General features: G+C 41.4%; 1 protein-coding gene across 3 annotated transcripts in view; it reads right to left on the bottom strand.

The window, feature by feature from the left end:
- SHROOM4 (shroom family member 4) overlaps positions 1-22,417 on the bottom strand; it is a 261,858-nt gene that overhangs the window by 5,716 nt on the left and 233,725 nt on the right. For all 3 annotated transcript variants that reach the window (XM_070291693.1, XM_070291695.1, XM_070291694.1), the window contains 3 exons: positions 8,972-9,784; positions 4,413-4,562; positions 3,347-3,527 (listed from right to left, as the gene is read on the bottom strand). In XM_070291693.1, the coding sequence (XP_070147794.1) occupies positions 3,347-3,527; positions 4,413-4,562; positions 8,972-9,784 (1,144 nt within the window). The remainder of the gene's footprint in view (positions 1-3,346; positions 3,528-4,412; positions 4,563-8,971; positions 9,785-22,417) is intronic.

Genomic DNA, 22,417 nt, shown 5'->3' with positions numbered 1-22,417 from the left:
TTATAATGACTAAGTTTGACTGCTAGCTCTGCCACTTCCTAGCTATGTGACCTTAGATGCATTTCTTTCTTCCTTCCTTTCTTTCTCTCTCTCTTTTTGGCTATACCACACAGCATGCAGGAGCTTAGTTCCTTGACCAAGGATCAAACTTGTGCCCCCTGAAATGGAAGCATGGAGTCCTAACCACTGGGCTGCCAGGGAAGTCCTTAGGTGAATTACTTCATGGAGGTTTATTTTATCTGTAGTATGGGGGTAACTGCAGTACCTATTTCACTGAATGGTAATAAGGGTTCAGTGAGATAATGCATGCCAAAGGTTTAGCACAGACTGAGTACTCAATAAAAGCAGCTGCTATTATTATTCAGCCTGGCCTCACCCTATCATTCTAATCTCACTCCTCAGAACCTCTGAGGATTAGCTCCTCACACTGTGTTCACAACAATCACTCTTATGTTCCTGATTTGCTTATGAAATTCTGCCAACTCTTTATCTCTTCCTTTACTTTGGCTATTCCCATTCTTTCTTTAGAGCCCAGCTTTGACCCACTCTCCCTACTGGAAGCTCCTGTCCCCATAACTCCTCTCTCAATTATCTTTTTCTTTTCTAAACTCTTCAGTCTTTGGAAATGAGAGCACTTGAGAGTGTAATTTGAAGTTGTTGACTTTCTGTTTCCTGTGTGTGCATCTGATCCCTCTCCTACTACTGGCTAAGTTTCTCAAGGGAAGCACTATATGTGTCTTCTGATTTGTCTTCCCTGGTGGCTCACAGGATAAAGCGTCTGCCTGCAATGCAGGAGACCCAGGTTCGATCCCTGGGTTGGGAAGATCCCCTGGAGAAGGAAATGGCAACCCACTGCAGTATTCTTGCCTGGAGAATCCCATGGACAGAGGAGCCTGAGTGGGCTACAGTCCACCGGGTCACAAAGAGTCGGACACGATTGAGTGACTTCACTTCACATAGGTGTAACCAGTTGTGGAACTGCACTTATGGGAAGGTAGTATGGTAGAGTGGTGTTCTGGAGTTAAGAGATATCTGGTTTTCAATTCCACCTCCTCCAAACTGCGTGACCTTGGACAAGAGAGCCAATCCTACTACGACTTACGTTTTCTCATCTATAAATTGGAGAAGTATGTCTCCTGCCCCCAACCCTCCACTGTTGTAAGGGTTAGATGAGATCATAGAAGTAAAATACTTAGTATCGTGCCTGGTACATTAAGTGCTCGATACATATTTATTGATGCTGTTACTACTACTACTACTGCTACTGCTGCTACAACTGCCACCACAATCACCAGGCACTCTGAGCTAAGGGATACCTGTCTAGCTGCAAGGACACTGCAAGAATAGACCTGTCCCAGGTTGCCCTCAGCCTTTGTGGTCAGTATCACATTATAGTTAATGGCAAGGACTCTGATGCCAGACTACATGGGTTTCAACTCCAGCTCTGACACAAAATAGTGGTGTGAACTTGAGCAAATTACTCAACTTCTATGTGCCTCAATTTTACCATCTAAAAGATGGAGTAACAGTATTACTAACTCATAGTGTTGTTATGTGAATGAAATATATAACATAATTAATACATGCTACATGCTTAGAATATTGTCTTGTATATAGGAAATATGCTTCAGTGTACTCTTCCTGGCTAGGAGCTCTCAGACCATAGGCCTGTAGTTATCTAGAGCATATTCCTTTCTAGTCATTTATTTAGAGATGTCCAAAGTGACAAAGGACAAGAGAGCCTGCTCTGGGTCTGGGCCAGTTGTCATATTTCAGAAGCAGTCAAAAGTCAGGAGATCACCATTACCTTAATGTAAAATGTAACAGGTAGACATTTAGGGAAAATTCCAAAACCCACTGGGAATTAAGGATCAATGATATGAATCAGGCAACACAATTAGATGCCAAGAGGCTCTCAGTTATATCCACACCCTCTGCTTTCCCCAAACAAACTCAATGCCAAGGACAAGGGAAGGCTGGGGGCCAAATGATCAACTTGGAAAATCACCTACCTAACCCCAGCTCTTAGGTTCCATAGACCTGGAGGGATGAAAGTGGACACAGCTCTTTGTTTCTCAGCACTCAGGCTTTGCAACCTGAACTTCAACTCTAGGGAAAGTGTAGTGGATAGAGCTGTGGAGTCATCACAGACCAGCTCGAGCTGAGTGACTGTTCTGGGATACTGCAGATTGGTGACCTTCCTCACCTATGTTCTTCAGAGACAAAAAACTGTCCTAGCCCACCCACAATCACTTCAGTTCACTATCTGCTGTTCTGTGCTTTGCCATTTCTGATCATTTCTCCCTTCTCCTCATCAGACATTTATTAGGTTTGCTCCTAATAAAAAGGTCCTGGCTAAGCCAGGAGGAGCCCTGTCATGCTCAGGAAACATGGAATCCAAGGAAGCAGGCATCTGAATCAATAAAACTTTGATTCTACCATGCCTTCTATTCTTCCCCTGACCCTTTGCTTCAGATTGGAAAGTGGTGGGGGTCTCTCGCAAATGGCCTTGAGCTTTTGTACAGGTCGTGTCCTTAATAATAAATATGGGCAGAAGAGCAATTTACATTGAGCTCAGATGTCTACCAAGTAGTAAATTGGGCCTTTGAGGTTGCCATGGAAACCCTGTTTGCTTATGAAATAAAAGGGGTAAGTGCAGGGAGGGCAAAGTGATTCCAGGAATTTGATTAGAAACCCACGCTAGGGGTACTTAGAGGAAGAAAGGGGAGGCTTCAGAACAACAACATCATCTCCATTTATCTAGTCTAGTATTTTTAAGAGATAATTGATTATACTTGCAAATAAATATTAAAGTTGACTGGCCTATAATTTTTTTTTCTTTTCTTTCTTGGTCAGTCTGTTCTCTCCTCTAGAAAGTTACAGAGAATACAATCAATTGCTGCCACTGGTTAGAGCTCACTAGGAAAAATTCGGATGTGCCTTGGATAACAAGTTATTTAACAAGGCTTGCTTATTTCAGAGTAGAAAGTCAGAGAGCACTGACTTCAAGTCCTGGATTTACCCTTAGTCTGTAACCTTGGGTAGAACTGGTCCTCTCAACTGGTGAAAAGAACACAGTAACGCCTACCTTGTAGAGTTGTTTTTAGGATTCGAGCAACACTGTGGTGATGATGATGATGATGGTTACTATATTATTATTACTGCTATTGACTAGATCAAAGAGAGACTGGAGCTGCCTTTGTGAGAAACCCAGAGAGGCTATTTGATTTCTATACTGAAGATACAGGAATGCACCAAGATATTCTGGAGAAGGTAGAAGGCAGGTCAACCTCTGGCCACACTTAAGCAAATGCTGAAAACTTCTAAGGCATGCCAAAAACGTCACCTTTTTTTGAGCCAGTTCGTGGTCAATTTCCTCCTCTCCTAGGCCAATCTCTAACATCTCAGGCTGGTCTTTCAACTTGTTCAACAGCTCTGCTTTGGCCACAGAAATATTGTAATAAGCTGAGTAAGAGGTAGGGATCCCTGGGGGCCCCTGAGGAGGTGAGAAGTGCTGAAAATCTTGTCTGTGGAAACAAAAAAATGAACATTTGAGTACCTCTGTTGAGAATCTGCTGACCTTCCTGCTTCTTTATTTCTCCATTTGTAAAATGGGACCCAGGTTCACCAAGGAGTTGTAAAATAAGGAAATAATGGACTAGGAGGGCCTGTTCAAACATAAACAGGCCATATGAAGGCTCTTTCCAGAAACCAAGTTAAGGTCAACTTGAAGAAATGAGAAGGCTATTTCTACATCCCTGACTTCCACAGCTAGTGAGACTTCACTTTAGAGATCAATGGGTTTCATCATTAATACCCTACTAAAATCCAGAAAAAAATAGTCTCCTCAAGTTCTGGGTTTCTGATCATCAATGATTCTCCTTGGTTCATGGTCTCAATATATGGATCCCCAGGAAGGGGCTACATGGTAAGAACATGTCTGAGACCTTAGCTATTCATCCTTTAAGACTGTTGGCCTCCCTCCTACCCATCCTGGATGCCAGCCCACCCCAGGTCTATCTAGTCTGCTGGCTTACAAAGGAATCCCATGGCTTTCCTGGACACCCTCATCATTTCTTCTTTCTTGGTGGTGCCACTCCTGCTGAAAATAACCCCCCCCACACACACACACCGCAGCTCTCCCACAGCAAAGAGGTCACCCAGGACCTCAGCAATTGTCACCATGTTGGAGGCTGGGTTTAGCACCCCTGCCAGATACTTGTCATGGTGTACAACATCTCTCGTGAGCTCTTCTGAGACTGCCTGATGTGGCGCAGGTCTTTGGCCTGAGAAAAGATAACATCTCTTCACTTCTGGTATATCCCCAATGGCCCCAGCCTCTTCCATGGTTGCAGAATGAAATGGGAACAGAACAAGCGGTGCCTATGGACTTGACAAGTGTAATAGCAAACCCTGTTGTCTTGGGTTCACTGAAGCCTGCAGTGTTGAGGTGCTGCTTCTCCGAGCCCCAGCCCAGGAAAGAGAACTGCTCCTCAGGAAAGAAGTAGCTCTGGCTCCATGCTGGTTTGGGTTTGGACTCTTCTGCCATCAAAGCTTCTGGTCTGATGTGAGGAAAGAAATGAAAAGAAACGCTTCAATGTTAGGGTTCAGTAATGGAAAGGCAAATAATTCCATCTATGGTTTATGTAAGGGGGAGACCCATACCCACTATGTTCTTGCTGCCTCCCAGCCACACCTGTCTGTGTCACTGCCCTTTCACTAACCTCTAGCAGTTTGAAAGGAAAAATAGGAGAAATGCATTAGTCATTTTTGCAGCTATTTGCAGCTCTTAGATAAAGGTCAAAAATAATGGGTAAAAGGCTCCACAGCTATTTACTGATTCACACTATGTTGTCTCCTAATTCATCATACAAAAGAAATTTAGGCATGCCAATATTCCTCATCCTAGGTATTCATTTTATGTGTAGATTTTTAAGCTAACAGCAGGGATAAAAGACTACTACTAGCTAATATTCACATAGTGTTTACTATGCCCAGGAGCTGTCCTAAAACATGTGTGTGTGTGTGTGTGTGTAAATATAGATATAAAATGTCATGTTCATGACAACCATTTTACAGATAAGGAACATGAGGCACTAAGAGGTAAACTGACTTTCCCGGGGTCATCAGACAGTAAATGGCAAATTCAAAATTTAGACCCAGGTGACCTAACTCCAGAATCTGTGCTTTTAGCCACTATATTATACTGCCAAAGGGACAACTTGACATCATATAAAACCCTGCATGTAAGGAATTTTCTGGCTGGATTATATGTTAGCAGAGAAGAGAGAATGTTCTAGAGGGAATATGAATGTATGAACTTAGGGAATTCCTAAAAGAATTATATAAGAAAAATATTTAGGGCATGTGTGTGGCTTCAGAGTTATGAAATACTGAAAGCAAGCACAGAAGTTTTATTTTTTAAAGGATGCAGCTATACATCAATTATATATCAATAAAACTGGAGAAAAAATTTGAAAGTGGATGTGACTCAGTTCCCTAGCAGACATGGCCCTGTACTATATTTTAGTGTATCATATCAGGCACTATGTTCTAGGCTCCTTTCCTCATTCACTCCATTAATAGGGCAGAGGTTATTGGAGACCTATAAGATCATAATCTGACTTTGATAACAAACTTTGATATGAAAAGCAGATTCCTTCTCCAGACTACTGAGAAGAAATGCATAGAGTCCATAAAGCAAACTATACCTGTACTTGAATCAGTTATTGGATTTAACCAACACTCGATAATTCCACTCACCTGCTTCTATGTGTATCCTGACATTTTTTTTTAACAAAAGAGTATGTCGATTATAGAGATACTCTAGTTTAACTTGGCTGAAATTAGGATGTCTTTTTTTTTTTACATTTTAGATTCAAAATATTACACATCTACTTGCCCTTAGTACTACTTTCCCTTATAAAACCTTAAAGGTACTTCCTTCTGGGTAGAACTCTGTGCTCTCTGAGGGTCTGGAATAGGATCTTCTTGAGGAGTTCCTGGGGGTGATGCAGTGGGCACAGTGAGCCAGACAATCTGGGTTCTGGCTACTTACGATCTTCTGCAACTTACTTTATATCCCTGTGCCTCACTTTCTTCATCTAAAAAACATGTAGGAGACTAATGGTATCTATTTCATAAGTTTGTTGTGAAGATTAAGTCAGTCAATACACAAAAGTGCTTAGAACAATACTTGGCACATAGAGAACAGGCAATGAAATATTAGCTATGTTGGGAATGATGTTCCTTAAATCTCCATCATTTAAAGAAGCATATATAATTGATTTTTTGCCACCACAAGCCATGCTTTTGTGCAAATGTTTCCCCTCACATCCCACAGTCATTAAGAAAAAACGAATCTGTGGAATAAGTTATAAAATCCCTAGTACTAGCAACTTCCTTCTCTCTGGACAAGGTGCCACAGTGAATGGAAGTACATAGAAGAGAAAGGACTAGGAGGCTGGCAGGGGTAAGCCTGGAGCCTTTAACTACTACCTCTGGTGCACATTAAGGAATTGGCAACCCACTCCAGTATTCCTGCCTGGAGAATCCCATGGACAGAGGAGCCTGGTAGGCTACAGTCCACGGGGTCGCAAAGAGTCAGACACGACTGAGTGACTTCCCTTTCTGGTGCACATTGCCTTCTAGGAGACATGAGATCTAAGTGAAGGCCTGGCTATTGCAGGAACCAGAGCTCCCTGAGAGGGGCTGCCCAGAATGGCAAAAGAAGCATAGATTTTAGAGTCAGATCTGGCTTTGAGTCTTTTCTGTGTAATTCAGAGTTAAGCAGTCCCTTATTTTACTCAGCTTTAGTTTCCTTATTTGTCAAATAAGGATAAGGGCTCATAGGGTCATTGGGAGGATTCAATGAAATAATAGATATAAAATGACAAGCAGTGTCTGGCATATAGCATATGCTTAATACATGTTCATTCATTCATGTATTCATTCTCTCTTCCAAAATATTAAGTGTCGATTATGTGCTATGTTGGCTTACCTTTTCCTTGCTGTGATAGATAACAATCCAGTCACTTTCCACAAAGCTTTCTTTTGTGTATTTTCAAAGAATGGGGTTTCACAGAATATTAGGTACTTACAAAACTATTAGAAGACCTAGAGCACACGATTTTAGAGTAGCCTTAGCTATTCAAGGAGCTGCAATTTCTACCATAATCAGTGAGATGGAGAATCAAGTGGTCAATACTAGAACTTGGGTTCAGGATCAAAACCCCATCTGTGTTGTATTATTAACTTTGGGCTACATCACTGTTGCAATAAATAAACAACCTAGAAATCTCATTGGGTTAAAATGATAAAACCTTATTTCTTACTCCTACAAAGTTCACTATAGATCATGGAAACTCCATGATGCTCTCTAATTACAATAAGAATGCTTTCAGATAGATGGGCAGCTTGAGAAAGAGCCTTTAGAGATCTGATAAGAGATCTCCATGTCTGGGAGCCAGGCCCTGTAAGTGCTGAGCTTGTGGCATGTGCGGCTGGAAAACTTCTTAGCTAGCTCCAGATATGGAGAAGGCAATGGCACCCCACTCCAGTACTCTTGCCTGCAAAATCCCATGGACAGAGGAGCCTGGTAGGCTGCAGTCCATGGGGTCGCTAAGAGTCGGACACGACTGAGCGACTTCACTTTCACTTTTCACTTTCATGCATTGGAGAAGGAAATGGCAACCCACTCCAGTGTTCTTGCCTGGAGAATCCCAGGGACGGGGGAGCCTGGTGGGCTGCCATCTATGGGGTCGCACGGAGTCAGACACGACTGAAACAACTTAGCAGCAGCAGCTCCAGATAATCAATTAATGGATTTGTCCATCAGTAAAAGACACGATAACAAGGTACTTCTAATAGCAACAAAACTCAGGCAAGTTCCTTCTATAATGTTATTTAAGGAAAGCACTTTATTATTATTATTATTATTATTATTATTTTTACTTTACAATATTGTATTGGTTCACCTGCCCCTTATCCCCCCCTCAGCAGAGAGTGGGTGCAGCTCTCTGCAGGAGGACTGGCAGAACTGAAAGTCAAAGCTCTTTTGTTTTGGAGCACAGAGGACAACCACATGGTGTGGGGCATGCTGCTGAGCACTGGCACGGTGAAGAGAACAGTTCTCCAGTCAGACTACTCCTGCTTCAGCCTCGCTGCCCAGACAGCGAACTCTGTCAACTACCGCTTTTGGTAGTACCATTTGCTCACTGAAGCAAATGCTTCAGAGGAAAGAGGCAGAGGAAATAAGGGTGGGGTGATGAATAAAGTGGAAGGTGAAAAGAATGCCTTTGGCTGTTGTAAGGAATGGTCAACTCCAGGAACATCTTTGATACTGGGCACAGGGGAAGAGTTTAGAAGCCCAGGCAGTCAGGTTGTAAGCTGGCAATTTATTCTAGAGAACAAGCAAAAGAAAGGGCAGAAGAGGACTTGAACCAGGCTTCTGGAAAAGGCAACAAAGGGTTAATGCCTTCTCCTTCAGGGGCCAGAAACTGATGAGTACCTTAAAGACAAACTAGAAACGATAAATATAGTATCTCAATAGTGTTATTTAGGGATAGGGTTAGTCGCTCAGTCAGTCACTCTGACTCTTTGTGACCCCATGGGATTCTCCACACAAGAATACTGGAGTGGGTAGCCATGCCCTTCTTCAGGGAATCTTCCTGATACAGAGATCAAACCTGGGTCTCCTGCATTGCAGGCAGATTCTTTACTGTCTGAGCCACCTCCTGAGCACCTACTATGTGCTAAGCATGGGGCTATGTCCTTTATGTGAATTATCCTCATTCTCACAAGAACCATGTGAAATAGGTAGAATCATGGCCATTTTCCAGGTGAGAAAAAATGAGACTGGGAATAGTTTAATTGACCAGTCGAAGGTCATACAGCTGGCAAATGGTGGAGGTGGAATTCAAACTCATGCTGCCCCCTCTTCAGGGACCTAACATCTTTCATAAGCACTTACTTGGAATCAGTGGTCTCCTGCTCTGATGTCCTCCAAAGCCCACCAATGCCGTAATAACAAGGGGGTTGAGCCTTTTCAGCTTGAGATCCCAAGTGGCCCCTTACTGGAGGCAGGAAATCACTGGATCGCAGAGCAAAGGATTCTGGCTCTGCTGGGAGGCTTTGTGAGCCCTGCCTCGGGGCCTCCAGGTGGCCAAAGGCTGGAAGCTGGGGCTGCTCCAGAACCTCCTCAGGATGGAGGGCACCAGAACCAGTGGTTTCTGAACTGAAATACTGGGGTGGCAGCTCCTCCTCCTCCCCCGCTTCCTCCTCTTCTTCCTCCTCCTCCTCTACCCCTTCCTCCTCTTCTTCTTCCTCTTCCTCCTCCTCCTCTTCTTCCTCCTCTTGCTGCTGCTTTTGCTGCTGTTGCTGTTGCTGGGCTGCACGGAAGAGCCTGTATTTCTCCCAGTTGGGAGGAGGAGGGCGAGGAGGAGGAAAGGCCTTCTTCCTGGCCCCCAGAGCGTCTGGCTGGGTCTCATCAACTTTGTTGAAGAGCTCCTTCCTGTGCTGTTCCCAGGCCGGGGAGCTCTGAGGATCCAGGGTGATGTGGCTTTCTGAGAAGGCACGGCTGCGCAGCGGGCGAGGCATGGAGGCGAGGGAGCTCTCCCCCTCATGAACGGAGGTTTCCTCTGCTTTTTTGGAGGAGTGCTCAAAGTCTCCAAGGAGGTCAAGAGAAGAGACTGCTCGGTAGTTTGACAAGTCCAGTGCTGGGTTCTCAAGGCAAGGATGGAATGGGGTTGCCCATGAAAAGCTAGCCTTGGAATGAGCCATTTCCCTGCAAAACAGCAGATGAAGGCTGGATAAAACAAGCACACTGCAGATGGTCCCATAACTTTAGATAACCTCATTTATGTAAATTTTAAAATGGCAAAAAAACAATATAATATAGGTAGTAAATGTAATAATATTAGTAATACTAATATATGATATATAACATTGATAGCTAACATCTAGGTGCCAGACATGGTTTTAAGCGATTTCCATGTCTTAACTTCTTTAATCCTCAAAACAAGCCTAGGAAGTAGCTATTATAATTATAACCCAGTCGTTGCTCTGGGTCACAGAGCCATTAGCAGTAAGTGGCAGAACTAGGATTTAAACATGGAGAGTCTTGCTCCAAAGTCTGGATATAGACACTATCCCACTCACTCAGGCTGAATGTGCTGTGTAGTTATCCTGCTATATTTGTTGTTTTTGTTTTAACTGTGAAACATTTCAAATGTTTTAAAACATACAGAGATTGCTATAATAAATATCCCCACCTACTGCCCAGAATTAAGATATTTTAATACATTGCCATCTATGTTTCACGACTTTTAGTTTTTAAATTTTATTTATTTATTGCTTTGACCATACAGTGCAGCATATGGAATCTCAGTTCCCTGACCAGGGATTAAACTCATGTCCCTTGCATTGGAAGGCAGAGTCTTAACCACTGGACCACCAAGGAATTCCTCGTGAATTTTTAAAATAAATAAATAATACCCCTTTGTTTCACCCCCTACTTCTATAACCCTGCTGCCTCTCTACATGCAAGCTATATCATGAATTTGGCATGTATACTTTCTGTCCATGTTCTCGTGCCAAAAAACATCAAGCAGGCCATTCAGAAATATCTGCTATTTTGGCCTTTAAATATACCCTTCTAATGCAATTCCAAACAGAATTTTCAACAGGAATTTTTAACTGTAGAATTTTTTTTGTTAACTTGCAAAATAAAGAAGGATACAACAATCCTCGTTTATCCACTGTTTTACTTTCCATGGTTTCAGTTACCTATATTCAACCATGGTCCAAAAAATAGTAAATGTAAAATTCCCGAAATAAACAACTCAGAACTTTTAAATTGTGTGCTATTCTGAGTAGTGTGATGAAATCTCTATCTGTCCTGCTCCATCCTGTCCAGGATGTAAATCATCCCTTTGTCCAGTGGATCCCACCCATTAGCCACTTAGTAGCTATCTAGGTTATCAGATGGACTGTCACAGTATCACAGTGCTTGTGTAGAAGTAACTCTTATTCTACTTAATAATGGCCCTAAGGCCCAAGAGTAGTGATGCTGGCAATTGAGATCTGCCAAAGAGAAACCATAAAGATCTTCCTTTAAGTGAAAAGGTGAAAGTTCTTGACCTAATAAAGAAAGGGAACAAATCATATGCTGAGGTTGCTAAGATCTATGGTAAGAATGAATCTTCTATCTGTCAAATTATGAAAAAGGAAAAAAAAATTGTGCTCATTCTGCTATCATACCTCAAAGTGCAAAAGTTGTGGCCACAGTGCATGAGAAGGGTTTAGTTAAGATGAAAAGGCATTAAATTTGTGGATGCAAGACATGAATGGAAAACATGTTCTGGCTGACAGCAACGTGTTGCACCAGAAAACAGGAAGCCTATGTGAAGACTTCAGCAAGGAATTCCCTGAAATAAGTGACTACTGTAAGTAAGGGATGGTTATAAAGACTCAGGAATAGGTTTGTATTGAAAAACATAAAAGTTACTGGAAAGGCTGCATCTGCCATGTTTCTGGCAGAGTTGAGAAGTTGATCAAGAGACAGAATTTACATAACTTTTATTGTAGAATATTTCTATAATGTTCTATTGTATTATTAATTATTATTGTCAATCCCTTACTCTGCCTAATTCCCCTTGGAGAAGGAAATGGCTACCCACTCCAGTATTCTTGCCTGGAGAGTTCCATGGATGGAGGAGCCTGGCGGGCTACAGTGGGAGTCTCAAAGAGTTGGACACAATTGAGTGACTAACACATACCACCCAATTAAACTTTATCATAGGTATATATGTATAGGAAAAAAACATAGTATATATAGGGCTCAGCACTATCCATGTTTTCAGGTATCCACTGAGGGTCTTGGAATGTATCCCCCACAGATAAGGAGGGACTACTGTATAATAAAATGTATACTTTGCTACAGAAGAAATGGGAGCTAAGTAAGGCATTAAGCATAATATAAAGCAATTGTAATTAAAACAGTGCTTTACTGATTAATAGAATGGAATTGAAAGTCCAGAGACATATTTAATATCAAACTATAAAAATGTGTAATTCACCTTCCATAACAAGAAGATAAAGATGTATTAATATACTTTTGAGACAATAGCAGAGGAGCAGTGTTATATGAAGCTGTACCATATATTATATATAAAAATAAATTCCAGATTCAAGAGTTAAGGGTGTGTGTATGTGTGTAAAATTTTAATATATGTGTTATATATGTATATATTATATACTTATAAGAAAAAAACTATCAGAAAACTTAAAAGCTGCCACTTGCGAAGTGAAATAAGAAATTCTAATCTTGTAATAGAAGAGTATATCCAAGGAAAAGAAGTCCAGGTTTACTTAAATATGTTAAAAAGTCAAACTTCGGTATAATAAAGAATGACCAAAGCAAAGGACATCTCTTCAGTCTCAGAGTTTGAAGAGTTAAACTCTCTAAGCCAGAAGATCTGGTTTCCTGCTTTAGCCTGTGAGCAATCAGCATCATGCTAAGTACTGCCTCCTGACAGGAAATTCCAGCAGTTGAATTAAACCATCAGACAGAATACCCATTCAGTAGTCATGTTGGAGCCTGAAAATATTTCCTTAAAAATAATAATACACATAATGGTGGCCAAAATGAGATAGAATGGAAAGCAAAATCTCCTTCACTCCCCTCATTCCCAGTCCCCATCCTGGCTAGCTCATCCCTCATGTGGATCAGAAATTCACAGCCACACATTCCCCATTCTCTTCTCATTTGGACCTTAGCCCACCTCTAGCTTCTTAAGATTATAAAAATTCCTTGTGTACAAACTGTTCCACCTGCCATTTCCCCTGGTCAGGAAGCAAACAAACAAGACGGTGAGTGGGAAGCAATAGGATGATAAATGCTATCAGGCAGACAGGCCTTTCCTGACCACCTAATCTACAATAGAGACAACTTATCCTTAATTATTCTTTTTCTGTTTTGTTTTTCTCAGAGCATAAATTCACACAAGGGCAGAGATCTTGTGTGTGTCATTCATCTGATACCTAGTGCCTGGCACATAGTAGGCATTCATAAATATTTAATAAATGAGGTAATTTAAAAAATTCCAGGGGCCATGATACTCATATAATTTTTAAAATGTTGAATTAAAGGCAAAAAGTAATAAACAAGACAAAGAAGGACACTATAATATTAACAATTTAAAAAGACAAGATCTAATTATCCTGTACCAAGTAATATAGCATTAAAATTCATAAAGCAAAAATATATAAAATGTATAGGTACAAAAAGCAGAAACAAAATATGAGACTGTTTCAGCTGATGACAGACATGATAGTCAAAAGATAATGAAAAAAAAATCTAAATTTCTTCATATACCAAAAACAGACTCTACTTTCTTTTCAAGGGCCCATTAAAAATTTTTTATTGACTACATATTAAACCAAAAAGTAGAAGTAGAAGAGCTACTACTGTAGCTTAGGCTGCAATGCAGCCTGCAATGCAGGAGACCCGATTTCTATCCCTGAGGAGGAAAGATCCCCTGGAGAAGGAAATGGCAACCCACTCCAGTATTCTTGCCTGAAGAATCCCATGGATAGAGAAGCCTGGCGGGCTACAGTCCATGGGGTCACAAAGAGTCAGACACGACTGAGCAACTAATATACACAGACTTGTATCTAGTCACAACACAATAACATTAAAAATTAATGAAAAACAAATATTTCTAGCACATAGAAAATGAAAGGGAGAAAATATCCTCCACTCTAGTCAAAAAGGAGACAATCTAAAATTGTAGACTACCTAGAAAATAACAATAATGAAAATATCAGAAGTGAGAGAATACGGATGATTAAAGCAATGGTGAAAAAAATGATAGTCTTTAATACTTACATTAATACATAAAAACAAAATAAATGAATTATGCTTTCAACAAAAGAAGGTTAAGAGACACAAAAATAGAACTAAGCAAAAAAATCTAGTGGCAGAAATTAATACACTAGAAAACAAATGTTAGAACTAATAATTAAAGCCAACAACTTTCTTTAAAAGAAAAAAACATAAAACAGATTATCCATTTGCTAATTAAAAACCCTAAATGCACAAAATTAGAAATGGACAAATAACCACAGCTACAGACTAAATGAAAAGAGTAAGAGAACACTTTGATCTACTTTATGAAAACAAATTTGAAAACTTAGAATAGTTTTCTAGAAAAACAAAAATTACCAAAACTGATTGCAGAAAAATGAAAATATCTAAACCACCAGTTACCATAGGAAAAAAAATTGATAAATTTGACCAAAAAATAGCATACTCCCATGTGAGTGAAGTGAAAGTCTCTCAGTTATGTCTGACTCTTTGTGACCCCATGGACTGTACATTCCATGAAATTCTCTAGGCCAGAATACTGGACTGTGTAGACTTTCCCTTCTCTAGGGGATCTTCCCACCCCAGGAATCGAACCCAGGTCTCCCACACTGCAGGCGGATTCTTTACCAGCTGAGCCACAAGGGAAGCCCTATACTCCCATGGTCTTGTGTTAATTCTGAAAGAAAGTAGAAGTGCTAGTCACTCAGTCATGCCCAGCTCTTTGCAACCCCATGGACTGTAGCCCACCAGGCTCCTCTGTCCATGGAATTCTCCAGGCAACAATACAATACTGGAGTGGGTAGTCATTCCCTTTCCCAGGGGATCTTCTTGACCCAGAGATTGAACCCAGGTCTCCTGCATTGCAGGCAGATTCTTTACTGTCTGAGCCACCAGTGTTAATTCTATCAACCTTAAGCATCAGACAACCCATATGCTATTTACCCTTTCTAGATTTTGGAATCTAGAGAAAAAAGGGAGATGAAATGAATCCTGTATAACGTCAACACCAAAACCCAGCGACTAGAACATACATAAAGGAAAACCAGAGATTATTTTCATTGAAGAATACTAATGCAAAACTCATCATTTTGCATGTAAAACAGAAATATTAGAACATTAGTAGATATAAGGAATTTATTAATAAACTACCAACATATATTAAAGGTTCTAAAGACCCTTTCTGAGAAGGGTGCATGATCCAAAAAGTTGGAAACCATTGGTCTGGGGAAGTTGCTCCTAATCAAAGTAGCACTTAATTGGAATTACCTGAAGATGCTGTTTAACATGCAAATTCTTTGGTTCCACCTCTAAAAATTGAGATTTAATACCTCAGGAATCTATAAACAACTGTCCCACGAGATTCTAATATCAATAGTTCAGGGGTCATACTATTTCTATAGTATCTTTGTTTCTACAAAGATCCAGCATGAAAAAGATGAGAGTGTTGTGGTTTGGGGGAAGAGGTTTGGGGATAGAGTTACTAGTTTCAGTTAGGTTGGCTTCCCATTTATAGTACGTGCCCCAACCCTCAGCACACACATTCCTACCCTCTGTCCTTGCCTCTCCCACTTTTCCCCACCTTCATCTCCAATCTAGATCTTATGAGATGCAGGTGGTAAAAGCAACATCACCAAAGGCTCTGGTGGGGTCAGTGTCCTGCAGCTGTGGTGAGAAATAACCCTGCTCTGTGACAGTCATTAAATTTATCACTCTTTCCTTCCCAGGGCACAGGGAAGACAACAAAGCAGAGTGGAAAGAACACAGTGTTTAGAAAGACTTGAGTCTGACTTCCAGTAAAATTTAAAAATCTGTCTCCAGAACCCAAAAGTTTTGTGACCTCGAGCAAAGTTTATTTATCTCAGTTTTAGTAAAATATTTATCTTACAAAGCTGCTGTGAGGATTAACCATATAAGAAGGACCTAGCAATGATGCTAGGTACATGCAAAGGTGATTCATAAATGACAGAACTACGAAAATTTCATGCAAAGATGGGCTCGATAAAGGACAGAAATGGTATAGACCTAACAGAAGCAGAAGATATTAAGAAGAGATGGCAAGAATACACCGAAGAACTGTACAAAAAAGATCTTCACGACCCAGATAATCATGATGGTGTGATCACTCACCTAGAGCCAGACATTCTGGAATGTGAAGTCAAGTGCGCCTTAGAAACCACCACTACCAACAAAGCTAGTGGAGGTGGTGGAAATCCAGTTGAGCTATTTCAAATCCTGAAAGATGATGCTGTGAAAGTGCTGCACTCAATATGTCAGCAAATTTGGAAAACTCAGCAGTGGCCACAGGACTGGAAAAGGTCAGTTTTCATTCCAATCCCAAAGAAAGGCAATGCCAAAGAATGCTCAAACTACCACACAATTGCACTCATCTCACATGCTAGTAAAGTAATGCTCAAAATTCTCCAAGCCAGGCTTCAGCAATATGTGAACTGTGAACGTCCAGATGTTCAAGCTGGTTTTAGAAAAGGGAGAGGAACCAGAGATCAAATTGCCAACATCCACTGGATCATGGAAAAGCAAGAGAGTTCCAGAAAAACATCTATTTCTGCTTTATTGACTATGCCAAAGCCTTTGACTGTGTGGATCACAATAAACTGTGGAAAATTCTGAAAGAGATGGGAATACCAGACTACCTGACCTGCCTCTTGAGAAACCTGTATGCAGGTCAGGAAGCAACAGTTAGAACTGGACATGGAACAACAGACTGGTTCCAAATAGGAAAAGGAGTACATCAAGGCTGTATATTGTCACTCTGCTTATTTAACTTATATGCAGAGTACATCATGAAAAACACTGGGCTGAAAGAAGCAGAAGCTGGAATCAAGATTGCTGGGAGAAATATCAATAACCTCAGATATGCAGATGACACCACGCTTATGGCAAAGAGTGAAGAGGAACTAAAAGGCCTCTTGATGAAAGTGAAAGAGGAGAGTGAAAACGTTGCCTTAAAGCTCAACATTCAGAAAACGAAGATCATGGCATCCAGTCCCATCACTTCATGGAAAATAGATGTGGAAACAGTGTCAGACTTTATTTTGGGGGGCTCCAAAATCACTGCAGATGGTGACTGCAGCCATTAAATCAAAAGATGCTTACTCCTTGGAAGGAAAGTTATGACCAAGCTAGATAACACTCAAAAGCAGAGACATTACTTTGCCAACAAAGGTCCATTTAGTCAAGGCTATGGTTTTTCCAATAGTCATGTATGGATGTGAGAGTTGGACTGTGAAGAAAGCTGAGCACTGAAGAATTGATGCTTTTGAACTGTGGTGTTGGAGAAGACTCTTGAGAGTCCCTTGGACTGCAAGGAGATCCAACCAGTCCATTCTGAAGGAGATCAGCCCTGGGATTTCTTTGGAAGGAATGATGCTCAAGCTGAAACTCCAGTACTTTGGCCACCTCATGCGAAGAGTTGACTCATTAGAAAAGACTCTGATGCTGGGAGGGATTGGGGGCAGGAGGAGAAGGGGATGACAGAGGATGAGATGGCTGGATGGCATCACTGACTCAATGGATGTGAATCTGAGTGAACTCCGGGAGTTGGTGATGGACAGGGAGGCCTGGCGTGCTGTGGTTTATGGGTTCGCAAAGAGTTGGCCACAAGTGAGCAACTGAACTGAACTGAATGCTATTCTTGCCTGGAGAATTCCATGAACAGAGGAGCCTAGCGGGGAACAGTCTATGGGGTAGCAAAGAGTCGGATATGACTGAGCGAATAACACTAGGCTAGTTATTGTTAGAGTGAAGTCACTTACTCAGGGCCCCTGCATATGGTTATACAAACTGCAATGTACAACCTTCACTGCTGTAGGCTTCAGCCCTACTCCTTGTTCTCATCAAGAGAGTTGAATTGCACCATCCTCTGGTTAATGTTCAGCCCTATTCAATAGCCAAGAAACCAAGAGACCTTGGGTCTTAGCTCAGATACATGGTTGCTGAGCCAGGAGGCCCTAGATTACCAAGGATTTTAACCATAGGTTCATTTACTCACTCTTCTCAACTACTTAAAAAGGAGAGAGAAAAAAAGCCAAGTTTTGGCTTAAAAGCAGTGTGAAGATCAAGAAGACTAGATATTCTAAGTTGTTTTTTGTTTAGGTATCAATCAGTTATGTCAGCCTTACAGAATTTAACTCTAAGTAGCCAACTCCAGAACCAGTTGGAAGAAAAGAGCACACTCTTGTAGGGACATTCAGTGACACAATCCATGGCACTATAACACTATCCGTGGCACAGGGCTCCAGCAAGGCAACCTGGACATTGCTATCCTCTGCATAAATTCTAATTTGAAAAGCACATCCCTCCTGCCAACATGGGCTGTGTAAGGGTAGCCTAAACCTTTCAGAGTCACTTACCTGAGGGGAGCAGAAATAGGCAAGACTCCAGAAAAGGGGAAAGACTGCCCTCAAAGAGATCAGCTGGGCCAATGTGTATATACGTCATTCCAAGCTGTCATTCAGTATTACACTGTGCAAGATGACCAGATCTAAGGGGAGCAAAACCCATAGTCCTTGCTTTCCAGGCACTAACAACGGAAGTGGACTGGTGAATGCATGTATGCTAAGTCACATCAGTCCTGCCCGACTCTTTGCGACCTCTTGAACCATAGCCTGCCAGGCTCCTCTGTCCATAGGATGCTCCAGGCAAGAATATTGGAGTGGGTTGCCATTCCCTTCTCCAGGGGATCTTCCTGACCCAGGGATCGAACATGGGTTTGATCATGATCTGAGTCTCTTACATCTCCTGCTTTGGCAAGTGAGTTCTTTACCACTAGTGCCACCTGGGAAGCCCTAGACTGGTGAATGGGAGGCTTCCACTGAAGTGTGTCAGGTTCAAGCCAAGAACAGTGTTCTCTAGAGGCCCTATATGCATAGAAATCTACAGTTTTCTTTGAGACCAAGTAAGGATTCTTTCCTAGAGTGGAGGATAAGGAACTTCATTAAGGAAAAAGAACTATGGTTTCTTACTTATTACTTACTATGTGTCAGGTACTGTTGTAGGCACTTCTGCCTATGTATTTCTATTACTTTTCACACAAGCTCACTGAAGTAACTATACCATTACTGTGGGTTTGAAAATGAGGATCCTGAAGCTTAGAGAGGGTAATTAATTTTACCAGCTACTGAGTAGTAGTAGTGTCTAGACTGGAACTTGCCTTATTTGGCTCCAAGGGACAATCACATTGAAGCAAGGACTCCTGGAGTGAGGCAAAAGGTACTCGCACTACATTCATCACAAGGTGTTCTCAAAGACTTTGGCTCCTTGCTGAAGAGAGCGGAGGAAGCATGAAAGCTAAGTCTGAGAAAGGGCTTTGCTGACACTAGCCAAGGAGACTACATCTCAAAAACAAAAGCAAATCATGTGCCAAGTCCTGGGCTGTTATTCTCTTTTCCTCTTGGCACAGGTAGACTGTGCTTCTGATAAATAGATTTTCCCCTTTTGTTACAATCTTTTTTGGGGAGGGGTTCATAGTAATTGAAAATGAAAACCAATATTTGCAGAGGCTGAAATATCTCCTCCTGCCTCCTTTGGCCTTTTGAAGCTTTCTTGTTTGGAATTTTTATTTTTAACCTCACCACAATAGCTTGGCATTCCAGGATCTCAGCAGCAAGATGGCACAGTTCCAGCTCCATCTCCCCTTCCCTCTTTCTCAGCAGCCAAAAGATACGACTGCTCCAAGAGAAACAGCCACTCCCAGCTTATTGCTGAAGGAAATATTTGCAAGGTCCAGGAAGTGAGACACAAGGAGGCTACACAGGGAGGGAGAAGGGCCCAAAATGCTTATTGTTGCCACCCTTCTCTGCCTCTGGGGCCACAGAACTTCAAGTAAGGAACAATTAGTCTGGCAACAGCAAACACAAGTGGCACGATTTGCCCTGAGCCTTACAGAGCCCCCAGGAGTCTGGTGCAAAGTGTCCTTTGAAGAGATCTGAGAAGTCCTTGCTTTATTGTGGCTATCTTGGGTGAAGCTTAGATCCCTCTCTCCAATGACCCCAGCTTGGAGTTTTCAAGAAGGTTTTCCCATTATTCCTCTGAATTCTATGTAGTGTCACAAACATGGTGCTAAAGGAGGGTAGTGATCGCTCTTGTTTACTCAAAGTCCATCATGTGTCAGGCACAGGGCTGGACAGTTAACAGACTCGATCTCATTTCATCCTTGAGACAATCTTGCGGCTTGAGCATTATCTTGTGCATGTTAGAAATGAGACTCAGGGAGCTTAAACAACGTAAGCAGCCGGGAGAAGTTACAACCAAGGTCCATCTGACTCCAATGCCCATGGTTTATGCCCGCACTACATGCTGACTCTTCAGCATTCTCATAACCTTCTCAAGAGATTTAATAAAAGACATTTTAAGTGCACATAATGTATTGTTGAGAGGTCAGGAGGGTTTGATATCCACCAGCACAATTTAACAGAGGACTAGGCTGCCTGAGGTTATTGAGGCTCTATTCTCTAGTAGCCAGTGGTTCTGACACTTAAACATGCATCAGAATCACCTGGAAAGCTTATTAAAACAGAGGTGGCTCAGTCCTATCCCCAGAATTTCTGATTTGGTAAATCTGGGGCAAGGTGTAGAAATTTTATTTTTAACAATTTTCAGAATGATGATGGTACTGCTGCTCCCAAATCAGACTTTGAGATACACTGCTTTAATCAGTCATTATCTTCCAGGTTCCCAACTTACTAGGGTATCTTAAGAGGTCTAAACCCATTTAAAAAAACTCTTAAAAAGGAATTTTAATTAACTATATACATACCACCCATGTGACAAGTGGGATGAAGATTTACAAAATAAAATGAGTATACTGGAGGTCCACATAGCTCTTGTGGGAATCTTGATGCTATTTAAGGAAATTCAGTGCCCCACCACCGTTAAACAATGGATGTGCTAGAGGGAGAGAGCAATTTTTGTATATTTGAATCCCCATGTATACCAGGTGTTGCTGCCGCTAAAGCTGCTAAGTCGTGTCAGTTGTGTCCGACTCTGTGCGACCCCATAGATGGCAGCCCACCAGGCTCCACTGTCCCTGGGATTCTCCAGGCAAGAACACTGGAGTGGGTTGCCATTTCCTTCTCCAATGCATGAAAGTGAAAAGTGAAACTGAAGTCGCTCAGTTGTGTTTGACTCTTCACAACCCCATGGACTGTAGCCTACCAGGCTCCTCCATCCATGGGATTTCCCAGGCAAGAGTACTGGAGTGGGGTGCCATTGCCTTCTCCGATACCAGGTATTAAGGTACTGAATTTCAAAGACAGGGGAATAGATTTAATACCAAAGTTACAAAGAACATAATTTAATCTCAAATAGTTTAAAAGGCAATCTGGGTGCTGAGTTATGAATGGCAATTATCATTATAGAGTAGCTCTTCAGCATGCATGTATATACCATTTGAGGTTTTAACCCTTTAAGAGTAACCCTAAAGGTCCATGAAGTGTAGTAACTTATCATTATGCAAAGGGTATGAATTTGACTTGCAAGGTATTATAATACTGGTTTGCAGGGCAAGTCACCAAGCAAAGGAGGGAGGCTAGTCAACCACTTGGCACTCGCATGTCAATGTGGCTTGATGAGTCTCTATTTGGGGTCAAGGTACACAGGTGCACAGTAACCCTGGGAGAGAGAAAAAGTGCTTCTCTGTAATGCAAACTACTTGCCAACTAGCGCTAATGATGGAGTGAAGAGCAATGTAAAGGTCTTGAGAAAGTAATGGCTCTAAGTCAGATAATAAAATGTTCATTAGTGGGAGTGGAGGGAGAGGTTCTATGTTGTAGTGATGGTGACAAACTTGAAGATTCACAGAGGTCTGGTGATGTACCACCTCAGAAAAGTCAAGACAGATAAGCAGAAATGCTAGTTGATGGAGAATTCTAGCAAAACAAATTCTAGCTAACGGAGAGATCAAGCATGGCTGCTAAGTAACACTGTCTGTCATTGGTACAGGGATTTTTCCAAAGCCCTTGATCTTTAACTTTTGCAGGCCTACATCAAACCGATGTGGGTTGCCTCTTCTTCAGATTTTCTTTTTTGTTATGAATTGCAGCAAGTTGACATGTACCCAAAGAACACCACATGCATTCAGCTCCAGCTGTTTACATTTTACCAGATGCCTTTCTGAATCTTCTTTGTACATGGCTACTACCAGATTTAACATGTGGTTTACAATTTAGCCTTTTTTGTTGTTAATATTATTACAAATAGTCAAATCTGTGCAAGACCCAATGTTTGTATACCCATCATAGTTAATGGCTAAATACTATACCAACATGATGATATATTAGATTGGTAAATCTTTTCCATGATTATAAATAGCACTACTATAAATATCTTTAAACAACTTACTTTTCCCTTTTTAGGTTACGTCCTTGGGGGGCATGCTAGATCAAGGAGTATGTACAGTTTTATAACTCTTGTCACATATTTCTAGATTGTCTTTTAAGAAAACTGAACTAATTTATACTGCTCCATGAAACACATACTGTTTCCTCAAGTCTTGTCAAGATAGGGTTTTGTAATTTCTATTTATAATTTCAA

Source organism: Ovis canadensis, chromosome X (genome assembly GCF_042477335.2).
Source record: "Ovis canadensis isolate MfBH-ARS-UI-01 breed Bighorn chromosome X, ARS-UI_OviCan_v2, whole genome shotgun sequence".
NCBI classification, from domain to species: domain Eukaryota; kingdom Metazoa; phylum Chordata; class Mammalia; order Artiodactyla; family Bovidae; genus Ovis; species Ovis canadensis.
This window is presented reverse-complemented; position numbering and strand designations above follow the sequence as displayed.